Source organism: Dipodomys merriami, unplaced genomic scaffold (assembly GCF_024711535.1).
Source record: "Dipodomys merriami isolate MVZ:Mamm:240054 unplaced genomic scaffold, mDipMer1.0.p SCAF_84, whole genome shotgun sequence".
Classification (NCBI taxonomy): domain Eukaryota; kingdom Metazoa; phylum Chordata; class Mammalia; order Rodentia; family Heteromyidae; genus Dipodomys; species Dipodomys merriami.
The window spans coordinates 122,307-139,727 of record NW_027206446.1 but is presented as its reverse complement, the minus strand read 5'-3'; the positions used below and the strand labels follow the sequence as shown (position 1 = coordinate 139,727).

The 17,421-nt window shown below is 57.4% G+C and overlaps 1 protein-coding gene across 1 annotated transcript in view; it reads left to right on the top strand.

Annotated features, from left to right (window-relative positions):
• The first annotated feature begins 4,186 nt into the window (after positions 1-4,186).
• Rerg (RAS like estrogen regulated growth inhibitor) overlaps positions 4,187-17,421 on the top strand; it is a 19,231-nt gene continuing 5,996 nt past the window's right edge. Inside the window, exons 1-2 of the mRNA XM_070011859.1 lie at positions 4,187-4,279; positions 7,102-7,252. Coding sequence (XP_069867960.1) covers positions 7,192-7,252 — 61 coding nt within the window. The 5' untranslated portion in view covers positions 4,187-4,279; positions 7,102-7,191. The remainder of the gene's footprint in view (positions 4,280-7,101; positions 7,253-17,421) is intronic.

The window sequence follows — 17,421 nt, the reverse complement described above, 5'->3', positions numbered from 1 at the left end:
TTCCTTGGAACCCTCATCTCCAAACCATAGCGTGCCCCAAAAGGCCAGGGGTCTGGCAGCGTGAGGGGTCACCATGACCACCACCCCACAGATACCTGGAGAGGGAGGGTGGGAAGGAAGGAGAGGGGGTGGGAAAGAGGGAGAGGGGGTGGGTGGAGGGATGGGTGGATGGATGGATGTGTGGGTGGGTGGATGGATGGATGGATGGATGTGTGGGTGGGTGGATGGGTGGGTGGATGTGTGTATGTATGTATGGTGGGTGGATGCATGGATGGAGGGATAGATGGACAGATGGATGGATGGAGGGATGGAGGGATGGATAGGTGGATGGATGATGGATGGATGGGTTGGTGGGTAGATGATTGAATGGGTAGATGGATAGGTGGATGGATGGGCTGGTGGATGGATGGAGGGATGGATGGATGGATGGAGGGATGGATGGATGGGTGGATGGATGGTGGATGGATAGGTGGGTAGATGGATGGGTGGATGGATGGAGGGATAGATGGAGGGATGGATGATAAATGGAGGTGGATGGATGGATGGATGGGTGGATGGATAGATGATAGATGGATGGAGGGATGGATGGTTGGATGAGTGGGTGGTGGGTGGATGGATGGATGGATGATAGATGGATGCAGGGATGGATGGATGGATGATAGATGGATGCAGGGATGGATGGATGGCAGATGGATGGGTGGATGGGTGGATGGATGGGAGGATGGTGGATGGAGGGATGGATAGATGGAGGGATGGATGATGGCTGCAGGGATGGATGGATGGTGGATGGATGGGTGGATGGGTGGTTGATGGAGGGATGGGTGGATGGAGAGATGGATGATGGATGAATGGGTGGATGGGTGGATGGGTAGAAGGATGGGTGGATGGATGGAGGGATGGATGGATGGATGGATGGATGGGAGGATGGATAGGTGGGTGGATGGATGGATGGGTGGGTGGATAGAGGGATGGATGATGGAGGAATGGGTGGATGGATGAATGGATGGGTAGATGGATGGGTAGGTGGATAGAGGGATGGAGGGATGGAGGGATGGGTGGATGGGTGGGTGGGTGGGGCTCAGAGGGCAGCGGCTGTCCCATGGCAGTGTGGGCGGGGTTCGGAGTCCGGGGTCTGGTGTCCAGGGTTCCTCGGGCTCCGCAGGCCCTGCTCTGTACCGAGCTGGGGGCAGTGTCCGGAGCCCGGCATCCGCGCTGCAGGGCAGGGTCCTAGGTCTGAGCTGGGCTGGGCCGGGGGATGCAGGGTCCAGGGTGTGGGGTGGGGGAGATGGGGGGAAGAGAGAGAGAGAGAGAGAGAGAGAGAGAGAGAGAGAGAGAGAGAGAGAGAGAGAGAGAGAGAGAGAGAGAGAGAGAGAGAGAGAGAGAGAGGGAGAGGGAGAGGGAGGGAGACAGGGAAAGAGAAGGTAAGACAGACAGAAACAGACAGACAGAAGCAGAGGCAGAGAAAGCACGGACACAGACAGCCCGAGGGGGGACACCGATCTCCAGGGAACCAGCAAGAAAAGCCCAGGAGTGGAGCTGTGGCTCAAGCGGTAGAGCGCCTGCCTTGATCACCAAAACTCAGGCCCTGAGTGCAGGCCTCATGACCAGAACAGAGACAGACAGACAGACGGACAGACACAGAGAGATACACACACAGGCACAGACCCATACAGATACACAGACAGACGTACACACAGGCAGACAAACGCACAGACACAGACACACAGACACACAGACACACAGAGGTAAGGAACGAGGTGAGAATCTGTGATATTCAAGAGCTGACAGAGCGAGGTGACCGTGGACGGACAGACACTGGGGGACCTCTGTGCGGACAGCTGGCGCTGGATCCACGCAGCCGCTGCCGTCCAGGGCAGACCGAGTTCCCGCAGCAATCCGCACACTCTCCATGCTGGGATGTGTTGTTTTTGTTTGCGGGTCCTGGGGCTTGAACTCAGGGCCTGGGCGCTGTCCCTGAGCTCTTTCCCTCAAGGCTGGTGCTCTACCCCTTGAGCCACAGCTCCACTTCCACTTTTCTGGTGGTTCATTGGAAATGAGAGTCTCATGGATTTTCCTGCCCAGGCTGGCTTTGAACCACGATCCTCAGAGCTCAGCCTCCTGAGAAGCTGGGATGACAGGCAGGAGCACCAGTGCTCAGCTTTCAAATGAGGAGGGGCATGGGGAGGGGGAGAAGTGGGAGGCCATAGCAACCCCTCCTCCCCCTCCCCCTTCTCTTCCTCCTCCCCCTCCTCCCCCTCCCCCTCCTCTCCCTCCTCTCCCTCCTCCTCCTGCTCCTCCTCCTCAAACCACAGCTTTGTGGAGCATGAGCAGCTGCAGGCCAGGGGAGGTCACTTGAGAGGATCCCAGCAAACACAATTTCTAATTAAATAGAAGCAACCAGAGGCCAGCGCTGGTGCTCACGCCTGTCATCCCAGCTACTCAGGAGGCTGAGATCTGAGGATCGAGGTTCAAAGCCAGCCTGGGCAGGAAAGTCTGTGAGACTCTGATCTCCCATGAACCACCAGAAAACTGGAAGTGGGGGGCTGAGAAGGTGGCTCGGTGGTAGAGTGCTTGCCTCATATGCATGAGGCCCTGGGTTCGATTCCTCAGCATCACATAAACAGAAAAAGCTATAAGTGGAGCTGTGGCTCACGTGGTAGAGCGCCAGGCTTGAGTGAAAGAGCTCAGGGACAGCACCCAGGCCCTGAGTTCAAGGCCCACGACCCACAAATAAATAAATAAATAAACGGGCGGCGTCCACACGAGCGTCCTGTTGATTCTGAGTGTAGATCATCCATCCGTCCAGGGTCTCACAGAACTGTGTCGTGAACACATCGAGTTCAGCCAGATTTTAAAGGGTCTCTTTATCGTCTGCATCTTATATTCTATTTAGTATGTGTGTGCCTGCATGCATGCATGTGTGCGTGCACTGTGTGTGCATGCATGGATGTGCCTCTGTGTGCATGTGTGCGCACGTGTGCCTGTGTGCGCATGTGTGCGCATGTGTGCCTGTGTGTGCGTGCACTGTGTGCATGCATGGATGTGCATGTGTGTGCATGTGTGCATGCATGGATGTGCATGTGTGCACACGTGTGCCTGTGTGCGCATGTGTGCCTGTGTGTGCGTGCACTGTGTGTGCATGCATGGATGTGCATGTGTGTGCATGTGTGCATGCATGGATGTGCATGTGTGCACACGTGTGCCTGTGTGCGCGTGCATGGATGTGCCTCTGTGTGCCTGTGCGTGCATGTGTGCGTGCACTGTGTGTGCATGCATGGATGTGCCTGTGTGCGCCTGTGTGCGTGTGTTCCAGTCCTGGGCCCGAGCCCAGCGCCTGGCGCCCCTCCGACCCCCGGTGCTCGGCCGGCGCCGCCTCCGCTTAGGCCTCTTGCGGGTTCATCGCAGATCCGCGGTCCAGGCTTCCGGCTCCGACTGGGTCCGAACCCTCATCCTGCGGGTCTCGGCCTCCGAGGTGAAGGGCGGGGAGGGGCGGCGCTAGGCCGCGGTGGAGTCGCGGCTCCTCCGTACAGCGCCGGCGCAGATCCGGGTCCGGGTGCGGGGCGCCGCCTGGCCGGCAGGGGGCGCGAGCAGCGGCGCCCAGGCCCCGCCCCCGGGTCTGCCCAGGCCCCGCCCAGGCCCCGCCCCCGGGCCTGCACAGGCCCCGCCCAGGCCCCGCCCCCGGGCCTGCCCAGGCCTCGCCCAGGCCCCGCCCCCGGGGCTGCGTCAGGCCCCGCCCCGAGCCCGCCCAGGCCCCGCCCCCGGGTTTGCCTAGGCTCCGCCCCTGGGCCCGCCCAGGCCCCGCCTAGGCCTCGCCCCCGGGCTCACCCAGGCTCTGCCCAGTCCGTGCTCCCGGGCCGGCGCAGGCCCCGCCCCCGGGTCTGCCCAGGCCCCGTCCCGGGCCCTCTAGATCCCGCCCAGGCCCCGCCCCCAGGTCTACCCAGGCTCCGCCCCCGGGCCTGCGTCAGGCCCCGCCCCCGGGTCTGCCTAGGCTCCGCCCCTGGGCCCGCCCTGGCCCCGCTCCCGCCCAGGCCCCGCCCCCGGGCTCACCCAGGCTCTGCCCAGTCCCCGCTCCCGGGCCTGCGTCAGGCCCCTCCTCGCCCCCGCGCAGGCCCCGCCCCGCGCAGGCCCCGCCCCGCGCAGGCCCCGCCCCGCGCAGGCCCCGCCCCCGGGCCGCGCAGCCGCCGCCGTCCGCGCCCTTCTGAGCGGGCGCCGCAGCGGCCGGGCCGCGGGACAGCGAGCGCCGTCGCCGGGCCCGGGCGCGGGGCCGCGGGAGGCCGAGGTGAGGCGTGCGCGCGGCGCGGGGCTCCGTGGGGGCTGCGCGGCCCGGGGTCCCCGCAGCACCTGGAGATGGGGGGCGGCGCCCCGCGATGAGAGCCGGGGTGTCCGCGGGGGGAGGAGGAGGAGGAGGTTACCCGAGGGAGGGGGCCGGCCACCCTGGACCCCGAGACCCGCCTGCGTTCCCGGGGGCGCGGCGGCCATCCTGGCGGAAATCATGGGAGCAGACGCGTGTGTGAGTGTTAACGATGGTAGAGCTGCCGTCCCCACCCGGACCGAGAGACCGCGGCCCGCACACGCACGCGCACACACGCACGCGCACACACGCACGCGCACACACGCACCCCCATACACACACACGCGCACACACACACGCACAAGCACATGCACGCGCACACACGCACCCCCATACACACACACGCACACACACACGCACAAGCACATGCACACGCACACACGCACACCCACACACAGACACGCACACACGCACACACATGCACACACACGCACACACACACGCACGCGCACACACGCACACGGCCCTCAGATGTTCTCCAGCGTCCGTGTTGCGTGGATGGGTTGATAACTTCGATGTGTGGATGATCATCGCACTGAATCAAGCTGTGGGGGTGGGAGCGTGTGCAGGGCCCGGGGTGACCGTCCACACCAGCCACGCCTGACCCCAGACCCAGGGTGACCGTCCACACCAGCCACGCCTGACCCCAGACCCAGGGTGACCGTCCATACCAGCCACACGTGACCCTGGGCATAGGGTGACCGTCCACACCAGCCACGCGTGACCCCAGACCCAGGGTGACCGTCCACACCAGCCACGCCTGACCCCAGACCCAGGGTGACCGTCCACACCAGCCACGCGTGACCCTGGGCATAGGGTGACCGTCCACACCAGCCACGCGTGACCCCAGACCCAGGGTGACCGTCCACACCAGCCACGCGTGACCCTGGGCATAGGGTGACCGTCCACACCAGCCACGTGTGACCCTGGGCATAGGGTGACGGCGGGGGGCGGCTGTAGCACAGGTGTATCATGACAACAGGCATTGGTCTGTGTTAACGGTAGGAACCCAGCATTGGGAGACTTCGAGTTTCCCTGCTTTTCTTTCATTAAGATGTTTTCCTTTGGGGCTGGGCATGTGGGGGAGCGCTCACCCCGCACACACGGAGCCCCGGGTTCGATTCCGCAGCACCACATCCGCAGAAGAAAACAGAAGTGGAGCTGTGGTTCACGTGGTAGAGCGCCAGCCTTGAGTGAAAGAGCCCAGGGACAGCGCCCGGGCCCTGAGTTCAAGGCCCAGGACTGACACAAAATAAAAAATAAGAAGAGAGGAGGGAAGAGAGGAAGGGAGGGAGGGAGGAAGGAAAACCTTGAAAATTCCTTGTCAGCTTTTTTGGTCAGTCCTGGGTCTTGAACTCAGGGCCTGGGCGCTGTCCCTGGGCTCTTTCACTCAAGGCTGGCGCTCTACCACTTGAGCCACAGCGCCCCTTCTGGCTTTTTCTGTGGATGGGGTACTGGGGCTTCGTGCAGGCCAGGTGAGCACTTTACCCTGAGCCGCGCCCCCGGCCCCGGCTCTGCGTTCCTTGGCAGGAGTTTGAATCACTTTCCATGAGAGCATGGGGAGGGAGGGTGTGGCGTGAAATTACACGCTAGGACGCGTGACCCAGCGTTCAAGGACAGGCTAGCCAGCGACGTTCCCGGAACTCACCCAGCGGGGCACGCAAATACACGCAGATGAACCCAATGTATTCAAATGTGTGCAAATACAGCAAATATATGCAAATGTACCAGGCTTCTGCCTTGACCTTGGCCGTGGGGCTGTCTGCTCCACGCATGAATACATAGAATAGATAACAAGGGGTTTCTCTCTTGGTGGCGTGGAGTGGGGGGAAATCGAGGCAGAGACTGGGCAGCAACCCAGCCGACCCCACAGCACCCGGAAAGCCTTTGATCTCTGTGCCAGACGGAACAGGGCCGGACAGATGCAGCAGATGCACCCGCATTTGGCCTTTGTCCCATTAGTGATTAGCAAGAAATTGGGTTTTTAAAACATGGAATCCTTGGGAGACAAAGGAAACATGAGCTGACATTGATGGCCGTCTTTCCTTCCTTCCTTCCATCCGTCCATCCGAGGCAAAACGGCGGGCCCCCGAATTTGTCAGCCACATATATATGAGTAAAAAGATAATTCCATGTTGTTATGTCTGTGGAGATGCTTTTCTGAAGGATTTTTCTTTCTCTGTCTGTCTCTCTCTGTCTCTGTCTGTCTGTCCCTCTCTCTTACCCTGTCTTTAAAAATTCTACATAAAAAATATTGGCAGGAAGCCGGGCGCTGGTGGCTCACACCTGTCATCCCAGCTGCTCAGGAGGCTGTGATCTAGAGGATCACGGTTCAAGGCCAGCCCAGGCAGGAAAGTCCCTGAGACTCTGATCTCCCAATGAACCACTCAAAACCAGAAGTGGCGCTGTGGCTCAAGTGGTAGAGCACCAGCCTTGAGCTGAAGAGCTCAGGGACGGCGCCTGGGCCCCGAGTTCAAGACCTACGATGAACAGACAAAAAAATTCTACTGCAGGTGAACATGGACGTAGTTTGTTTTAGAACCACGCCAGAGTACATCCCTCATTTCTGAGTCCACTGTTGATTGGTTACATCATTACCAAGGACAAATTCCGTCTCACAGTCCTGGTGGAGTTGGCACTGGGAAATACACAGCCCGGGGCCTGCTGACCGGCTGGTAGTAGGTGCTCAATAAACCAGGAGTTGGTTCCTTAGTCACTTACCAGTCTCCCAAACCACCCTTGCTTTTCAGGACCGCGGCCTCTCCCCAGCCTCACCATGACCCCGTGATACCAGAGGCTGAACCCCGGGTCATTGGCCACAGATCCCACCAGCGCGCATCATGGCTAAGAGTGCAGAGGTCAAGCTGGCCGTATTCGGGAGAGCTGGTGTGGGCAAGTCAGGTAGGCGGCCTGTGTGTGTGTGTGTGTGTGTCCGTCTGTCTGTCAGGTCGGTGAGTGGCTGCCGTTTCTCACGGTCTCATTTCGTGGTTATCTCTGGTGGACTCTCTTGTTCTTTATGGAGAGCTGGCCTTTTGCATATGTTGGCTTATGTCTGCTTAGAGCAGTTCTTGCTGAGAACAATGTCCCTGTGATATGGAAATGGCCCGGGTCACACACACTCAGGAGGAGAAATCTCATCTCGGGTGGCGGGGAGGGAAGGCACCAGAGCAGGCTTCCGTCCTGTTTTGGTTTTGGTGGTGGTGCTTTGGTTGGTTTTGGGGCTCTCTTGAGTCTCCCGGGGGACTGATCTGCAGCTCCGTTCATTTCGATCATCTCAGTAAATAATCACGCACACAGGGGTGTGCAGCCATTTCTCTGCGGTCTCACCAGGAACAGAAAGTCTTCATTATCGGACGTTTTCTAAATCCAGAGATCTGGGCGTGCAAATGACCGGCGTGCACTTTCACACCACCAAGGCCTCTGGGGTTTATTTAATTCAGCAAATTCTGCTGGTGATTCAGAGGTGGTTTTTGTTATTGTTGTTTTCTTAGGTGCCTACCTGAGCCAAGGTTTGCAGGCTTTGTGTGTGTGTGTGTGTGTATGTGTGTGTGTGTGTGTGTGTGTGAGCCCTGAGTCCCTGAGCTCTTTCACTCAAGGCTGGCACTCTACCACTTGAGCCACGACTCCATTTCCGGTTTTCTGGTGGTTCATGGGAGATGAGAGTCTCTCGGACTTTCCTGCCCTGGGCTGGCTTTGAACTGCGATCCTCTCGATCTCAGCCTCCTGAGTGGCTGGGATGACAGGCATGAGCACCGGCACCCGGCAGGTACACGTAGGTTTTAAAGCATTCTGGGACGCTTAGAAGGAAAGCTTCCTATAACGTGGGACCGAGCAAATGGACGGTGGCCGGCGAGAGGAAGCGAGAGGCTGGGGCAGGGGAGGAAGAGGCGCGGGGTTTGGTTTGTGCACCAGACGCCGGCGTGTCTCCTGGACTCTCAGACCAGCGTCTTTCCAGGAAAGATATTTGGGGCGCCGGGGTTCTCCCGGGAGAACGTCAGCTGTGAAAACCCCCACGGCGCTCTCTTCCCCTGCCCACGCGCGCTGCCAACGCGAGCAGTCTGGGAACAGAAGCGTGGGAGACGAGACCGAGCGAACTCCGGGTTTCTTGGCAAGGCCTCGCTGTTTCCATCACCTGCTGTCTGTCACAGCGTAGGCCGCCAACACGGGCAGGACTGTGGGCACACTGGGTGGGGCCAGCCTGGGGCAGGAAAGTCCGGGAGACTCTGATCTCCCACAAACCACCAGAAAACCAGAAGCAGAGCTGTGGTTCAAGTGGTAGAGCACCAGCCTTGAGCTGAAGAGCTCAGGGACAGCGCCCAGGCCCTGAGTTCAAGTCCCAGGACTGGCACACACACACACACACACACACACACACACACACACACACACACACACACACACTGTGCTAAGTACAAAAACAACCGTGTCCCTAGCACCTCGGGCTGGTCAGAGGCTTTGTGGGGTGCGGTGTCGTTCTTGGGGGGATGCAGCGGGGCCGGGGTGCTGTCACGTGGAAGGGGACGCGGCGTTGGGCGTCCCCCCTGCTCTCCCCAGGGGACAGGGTCAGGGAGGGAGGGGCAGATGGTGGAGGTAAAGAGAGAGCGGGGTGCTCAGCTAAGTACTCCCGGGCATCGACGACCAGGTATTTCCTAAGGACCCCAGGAAAGAAAACCGGGGTGAGATTTGATCAGAGAGAGACTGAGAGAGGCAGAGACAGACAGACAGAGACTGAGAGACAGAGCAAGACCCAGAGACATGGAGAGACTGAGAGAGAGAGGCAGAAAAGCAGGGAGAACAGAGTCATGGAGAATGTACTAGAAACCCAGACCAGCTCTCGTTGTTCGCGCCCGGCCCCGCCGCGTCTTTACCCCATGGCTAGCGTCTCCCTTCCCGGGGGTCACCCACCCGCGTGGACCCCGCCTCGGCACCCATGTGTGTCCAATTCCAGAAAAGGGGGGAGTGCCAGCCCCCTTCCCCCTTCTTAGTTTTTATTCTTATTCTTCGTTGTTTTTGTGGGACGTGGGGCTTGAACTCAGGGCCTGGGCGCTGTCCCTGAGCTCTTTCACTCCAGGCTGGCGCTCTACCACTTGAGCCACAGCGCCACTTCCAGTTTTCTGGTGGTTCCTTGGAGATCAGAGTCTCATGGACTTTCCTGCCTAGGCTGGCTTTGAACCGCGATCCTCTAGATCTCAGCCTCCTGGGTAGCTGGGATGCCAGGCGTGAGCACCGGCGCCCGGCCTCCTCCCCTGCGTCTTTGGATGTATTGTACCTCCTGGCGTGTCCCCTCGGGAAAGTCCGCGCAGTGTTTTTTCCGTTTCTCAAGGTGACCTTGACGCCGACCTTCCCACGCACAGGTCACTTCTGCGGCCTGTGGAGAATCCGCTGTGATCACATCCGCGTCCTTACACGGGAGGGACTCCCGTGACCGGCGCAGGGCAGCCCGGCACACGTGATTTTGGCGTGGCGGGCACACGCGGCTGGGCGTGTTTGTTCAGACAGTGCTGCCCGAGCCCGACGGGGCAGAGTTGTGATTTCTGTCCGGGCCGAGCCCCGCCGTCCCCTGCAGCCCCCCTCCCGCCCCCCAGTAGGGCTCTCCCCCCCAGCCCCCCAGCAGGGCTCTCCCCCCCCCGCCCCCCAGCAGGGCTCTCCCCCCTCCCACCCCCCAGCAGGGCTCCAGGCTCAGGGATGGCCGCCAGCATTTCCTAACGGAACCCCGCAAACCCAGGGTTTGGGTTTTATAGAAGATCCCAGAGCATGCGCACAACCAGCCAGGGCCATCTGTCAGGGTCGTCTGTCTGTCTCTCATTTAGGAATTCAGACCTCAGATACACGCAGTATGCTTGATCCATTTCTGTGGGTCTACCCATCTATCCATCCATCCATCCATCCTCTATCCGTCCATCCATCCATCTATCCATCCATCCATCTATCCACCTACCTATCTATCCATCCATCCACCCATCTCTTCATCCATCTATCCATCCATCCATCCTCTATCCGTCCATCCATCCATCTATTCGTCTATCCTCTATCCACCTATCCATCCATCTGTCCATCCATCCATCCATCTACCTATCCATCCATCCATCCACCCATCCATCTATCTGTCCAGCTATCATCTATCATCCATCCATCCATCTATCCGTCTATCTACCTATCTACCTACCTATCTATCCATCTGTGTATCTATACATCCATCTATGTATCTATGTATCCATCCATTTATCTATCCATCCATCCATCCATCCATCATCTATCTGTCTGTCTGTCTGTATCATCTATGCGTCATCTATTTTTCTCCCTATCTTTAATTATCATCTGTCTGCATACCTCTGTCTTTGCCACCGGTCTACCTTGTGATCTGTCTGTTACCCATCGGTCACCTGGGAATCTGTCACCATCCATGTATCTGTCTACCATCTATCAATTTTCTGTGGGTCCATCATCTATCTATCTGTGTATCTATGTATCTGTGTATCTGTCATCTATATGTTTATGAACCGTCAATCTATGTATCTATCATTTATTTATGTATCTATTACCTATCAGTAACCTTTGTATCTTTTAATCTATGTATCTATCAATCATCTCTGTATCTATCATCTATATCCATCTTCTATCATCTACTTATTATCTATCATTTATTACCTATCAATCATCCATCCATCTCTCTATCTACCTATCATCTATGTTTCTATCGTCTATCAATAATCTATGTATCAGTCATCTCTGTATCCATTATCTATCATCTATCGATCATCTATGTATCTAGCTACCTATTTATCGATCGGTGGTTCCCTGGATCGATCTACCTGAGTTCTGTTCCCAGACTCGAGGTGGGGCGGGTCACACACACCCTGATTTTTCCGAGGCTCCGTGAGTGGCAGTGATCAATGTCTGGCATGAATCGGAGGAGCCCCGAAAACTGTAACCCTCCCTGAACCCGACTTTGCACAGGGCTCAGGAAACCTCTCACGGTGGAGCTTTTTGGTCTTCTAGAATTTTCTAGAGCGAGGGTATTAAAAGGGGGGACAAAACACAAGTATCCCCAAACCGACACTGAACCCCGAAACGCTTCTAGCCCCGAGAATTCCACACCCCGGCTTCCCTGTTTGCTGCACAAAGAAACGGAGGAGATCTTTACAGGGATCGAACCCAGAACCTTGAGCTCAAGAATACCACAAAGAGCAGGGTGGTAAGGAGAGCAGATTGCGGATTTATCCACCCGAGAGTCACGGGCTTCCCTTCGCCTTCAGCACCCCACAAATGACAGCAGAACCCCCAAACTGAGCCCGCTTTCTCACCCATCCACAGCCAAGGTGGAGACGGGTATTTCCAAGGCGCCAGGAAGCCGGGTGCTGGGGCTCACGCCTGTCATCCTGGCTACGGAGGAGGCTGAGATCGGAGGCTCGAGGTTCAAAGCCAGCCCGGGCAGGAAAGTCCACGAGACTCCCGCCTCCTAATAACTACCAAAAGTGGCGCTGTGGTTCAAGTGGTAGAGCACCAGCCTTGAGTGAACAGCTCAAGAATAGTGCCCGGGCCCTGAGTTCCAGCCCCAGAACTGCATGTATTCAAAAGCCACCAGAATAACCGTTAATTATCATCTAATTAGTCATTGCAAATGAGTTTGTATTTGCATATCATTAATATAAGCCAGCCACTGCTTAATAGATTCTTGCAGCTACCCAAAGCCTTCAACCTGTGTGTGTGTGTGTGTGTGTGTGTGTGTGTGTGTGTGTGTGTGTGTGTGTGTGTGTGTGTTTGGCTTTCTGTCTCCAGGGCCAGTGGCTTTTCCCAGTGCCCTTCACCCACAGTTCCCCCGGCCGCTCAGAGAGGCTGAGATCCGTGTGCTTCCTCCCTGGGTATTCTTGGGGTTTCCCCTCTCTTGGCAGTGGGGACAGAGATGTGGCTGGGATCGGGCATGGAGACACGGAGGCCCCGGGCTTCTCCTGTCCGCGGTGAGGGAGCCGGTCCTGCGTTTACTGCCTGGAGGCTCTCGTCCCACGCTAGGCCTCCCGGCCTCCGGCCTCCCAGACCGTCTTCCTGCGGGGCTTATTAGGATCCGAGTTTCTGGTGAATTCCTTCCTGATGAGGCAGCGTCTGTGGAGGCTTTCGGGGTCACAGGAGGTGACAGGAAGTGGGGGTGTTGGGTGGTTGGGATGGCTCAGGGTGGGTGTCACGCGGATGTCCACAGCGCTTGTTTAGCTGTCGGCTCACGCCCGTCATCCCAGCTATTGGGGAGGCTGAGATCGGAGGATCGAGGTTCGAGGCCAGCCCCGGGCAGGAAAGTCCGTGAGACTCTGATCTCCCATGAACCACCAGAAAACCAGATGTGGCGCTGTGGCTTAAGGGGTAGAGCGCCAGCCTTGAGCTGAAGAGCTGAGGGACAGCGCCCAGGTCCTGAGTTCAAGACCCAGGACTGAGTAAATAAATAAGTGGTGTCGGCGTTGGAGGTGGAAGGAAGCGCGGACGCCTGTGAACTTTAGAGCTGGGGGCAGCAGAGACGGTGTTTTGTGGAAGCCGAGTGTCTTGTGTTGTTGGGAGATGTGACAGATGTTATTTTGGGGGTGTGGGGGAGAGCTAATAAGGAACTTCGTTTTCAGAAACAAGCCGAGTCTGGCAGACGTGGAAAGCCCACCACGACCAGACTGGGGTGGGAAGGTGAACTGTGAAACCAGGACGGAGTCCCGGGACTGATTCCACGCGGAGACAGACGGACGCCAGCGGCCCTCCCTGCCCCACACGTGGCCGGGCTGCGCGGTGCTCCTCCTTAATCCCTGACTTTGAAGTTCCAGAGAGAGAGGGGAAAGAAAAAAAGACCAAGGTTCTCAGAACCCACCAGGGGCCGGAACAGTCTGTTCATCTGCATGGTCTCGCTCTGAAGAAGAGGAGCTTGAAGCCAGAGGGGGGGGAGAGAGAGAGGGAGAGAGGACGCAGCGTTTGGTGCCAGGAGAGTGATTTATGAGCTGCTTCTTCCCGGACCAGCTCCGGGGTGACACTCTGCGAGGAGTTAGAACACACACTGTCCTGGAAAACGACCAGAACATTCCTCTGGCTTCTCTCCAGAGGCTCGGGAGGTGCTGTGCCTTGATTTCCCTCCCGTGCTCCCGCGCCCTTGCCCGGCGGCCCATGGCCACGATGGGGGGGGGGACGGGACACCTCGGCGTGGCCGTTCCCTGGCGCCATCCGTGGCTGGAGTGGTAGGGGGTAGCTCGCCTGCGGGTCTGTGGCCGGGGGTTCGAGGCCTGGGCCTGGACGTGGCCGGCCGGTCCATCATGGATCCGTGTTCTGTCCAGATGTGAGGTGACGGAGGCTGAGCTTGGGGAGGGGATGGAGGCCAGGCTGGGGGGGGGGAGGCCGGGCTGGGGGGGGATGGAGGCCGGGCTGGGGGGGCAGAGGTCGGGCTGGGGGATGGGGAGGACGGAGGCCGGGCTTGGGGGGCCGGGGCGGTGCTGGCCTGGCCACGAGCCTCAGTGACCTGGGTTCACCCCCCCCGTGACCCCCACCCCCTGTTCACCACCCCCACTTGGCCCGAGGGGAGCCGCCAGCCCGGAGCCCCAACACGTGTGTTCAGTCCACGCACGCCAGAGCAAGAGGGCGGAGGGTGGAGGGAGGGAGGATGAAAGGAGAGGGGGAGGAAGAGGGAGGTAAAGAAAGAGGGATGATAGAAGGAAGAGAGGAAGGAAGGGGAAGAGAAAAGGGAGGGAGGAAAGAGGAGGAAGGAAGGAAGGGAGTGAGGAAGGAAGGAAGGAAGGAAGAGAGGAAGGAAGGGAGGGAGGGAGGGAGGGAGGGAGAGGGGGGAGGAGAAGGAGGGAGGAAGAGACCCAGGGAAGAAGGGAGGGAGGAAGAAAGGAAGAGAGAAAGGAAGGAAAGGAAGGAAGAAGAGAAGGAGGAAGGAAGAGACTGAGGGAAGAAGGAAAGAAGGAAGGAAGGGAGGGAGGGAGGAAGAGACCGAGAGAAGAAGGAAGGAAGGAAGGGAAGGAGGAAGGCAGAGAGGGAAGAGGGAAAGTAGGGAGAGAGGAAGGGAGGGCGGGTGGGCGGGCACCATGTCCCGTCTCTGCGTCCGCCGCATCCCTGCAGAGGCTCCTGGCTCGGGGCTCAGAGTCCCCGCGTGGACGCCCCCTCCCCAGCCCTCGCTGGTCCCCTTGTCCCCATCTCTCCGGAAGGCCGGGAGCCGGTGACCCGTCCCTGCCTCCAGAACCTTCTGCCTTCCCCGTCAGGCCCACCGATGTATTCACCCTGCCCTACTGGTCCACGTTAATATACATATATATATATAATGTTATTGTTATTAAGTTGTTGTACAGTTGCGCCATTTCATGCGTCAGCTGCAACAAGTACTCCTCACCCCCACCCCATGTCATCCCTTCCCTGGCTTTCCTCCAGTCCTTTCGTTTCCACTTTTCCGGAATTCACGTGGGTGAATACTGTCTAAATGGTTCTTTTCCCATGACTGTGGAAATTCTGTCGATCCACTTGTGTTGTGGGGCGTCTGGCAGTTCCCACGGTGAACGGTGCAGCAATGAACATGGTTGTGCAGGTGTCTTCATCACTTCCTGACTCTCGATGCTCAGGGCAGGTGCCGGGGTCACCGGGAAGGTCTGTGTTTTCCTTTTCTTTTTGGGGGGAGCGGGGGACCTCCAGCCCGCTGCCCAGAGTGGTTACCACTAGTTTACAACCCCCCCAGCAGGGGTGCCATCTCCCCCACATCCCTGCCCGCACTGCGGCTCTCACTGGGGTGAGATGGAATCTCGGGGTTGTTCGGGTTTGCGTTTCCTTGACGGCCACGGACGATGAGCATTTCCTCCCATGATTCCTTGCCATGCTTCCCTCCTCTGCTCCGAAGTCTGTCCTTAGTGATTGGTGCGTTACCTCCCCGCCCAGGAGGCGTTCCCGGGGAGACAGGAAATGAAATCAACCGTAATCGTTGTCTCTTCTTTGCCCGGCTTGGCTGGGCATCGTATATTCCTTCCTGAATTTTCTTTTTCTTTTTGAAGATCAAGTCTGAGGGCCAGTGGCTCCCGCCTGTCACCCCAGCAACTCAGGAGGCTGAGATCTGAGGATCACAGTTCAAAGCCAGCCCGAGCAGGAAAGTCCCTGAGACTCTGATCTCCCATGAACCACCAGAAAACCGGAAGTGGCGCTGTGGCTCAAGGGGTAGAGCACCAGCCTTGAGTGAAAGAGCTCAGGGACAGCGCCCAGGCCCTGAGTTCAAGTTCCAAGACTGAATAAATAACAGTATAAATAAATTAGTTAAAACAATGGACAGAAGGCAAATAATGGGTGGATTTAGATGAACAGTGTGAATTATATATATATATATGTATATATATATACATATACATTTTTAATGACTTTTTTCTTGTTGAGAATACACCCCACCCCCCCAAAAAAAAAACAAGTTGCAAAATACATTGGAAACAAATTGTATCCTAGAGGGATTCACTGACACACTTCACTGTGATAGAAAAGGAAAACTCAGCTTCACAGTGTGTGACTCAGAGCTGCATTCTTGTTGTACTTTGTTTTTCTTTTTTTTTGTGCCAGTCTCTGGGCTTGAACTCAGGGCCTGGGCACCGTCCCTGAGCTTCTTTTGCTCAAGGCTGGTGCTCTACCACTTGAGCCACAGCGCCACTTCTGGCTTTTTCTGTGTCTGTGGTGCTGAGGAATTGAACCCAGGGCTTGGTGCATGCTAGGCGAGCGCTCTACCACTGAGCCACCTGCCCAGCCTCAGCCCCGATCTGTCCCAAGGAGTGGGCAGAAGATCCCTGTTTCCCAGCCATAGCCAGCGATTTCCCCCCCCCCCCCCATCTGTCCCAAGGAGTAGGAGTTTAATCTTTTAAAAAATGACTTACGAGTTCTCCGGTTCCGTTGCTGGCAGAGAAGAGCTGGGGGTGGCTGGGTTGTAAAAACGAATCAATCAATCAAGTGCCCCAATTATGAAATGCTTTCAAGCTGACACCGGACCCGGGCTGTTCTTATCTGCTGACTACAAATACTTGGGAGCCGTGCGCCAAGTGGCTTGGGTTTATTTCCGGCCGGCTTTGACCGGAGAGATCTGGAAGGGAGGAGGAAGGTCAGAGTGAGCCCCTAAGGCACAGAACCTCCAGAGGGCTTGGGGTAAAGGAGCCCAGGGCAAAGATGACTGGGGGGGGGATGGATCTGTGGATTAATGCACAGCCCTGCTGATTGATCATCCAATATCCATCAATAGATCAGAGATCTATGACAGGTCTGCAGTTTTTCTTTTTAGTGGATTGTGGCCTGCTCCCCAACCCCCAATAACTCTGAGAGAGACAGACAGACAGACAGACAGACAGACAGACAGACAGACAGACAGACAAATTTCCCATCTCCATTTTGTAGCTCTGAGATCTTGAACTTCCAGAAGAAAAATCAACTGCCAAAAGTCACTGGGCCGGCCTTCCTCTAGAAGAAAATTCTGTCTCAACTTCAAAGTCTTCCTAAGCTCCGATCACCCCGGTTTTGTTTGTTATTTGTCAGCCCTGAGTCTTGAACTCAGGGCCTGGACGCTGTCCCTGGGCTCTTTCATTCAAGGCTCTACCACTTGAGTCACACCTCCAGCCCAGCTTTTTGGTGGTTCACTGGAGATCCGAGTCTCATGGACTTTCTCCTGCCCCTGGCTGGCTTTGAACCGCCATCCTCAGATCTCGGCCTCCTGAGTAGCTGGGATGATAGGCGGGAGCCACGGCGCCCGGCTGCTGTTTGCTTTTGTTTGTTTTATTTCCTCGCTGTCCAGCGAAGTGTCCCAGCTCCTTTGGAAAATCTCCAGGACCTTCTAGAATAATCTGTCTAAGCCTTCTGCGACTCTTTTTTTTGCCTGAAAGCAGGCTTCACCGCAGGAATTGCATTCTTTGCTCAATGCAGATTTTAATCGCTTTGATTGATACGACACCTCCTTGAAGGTCACCCCGAATCCTGACACGGGAGGGGGGTCTGGGGGCGGGGGGTCTCTCCCAAGGCAAAAGCATTGCACCGGAGCCAGCCAGCCGGCGGGGAGGAGGAAGGAATCCTGGGCTGCGTCCCTGAACCGCAGTCAGAAGCTGGAT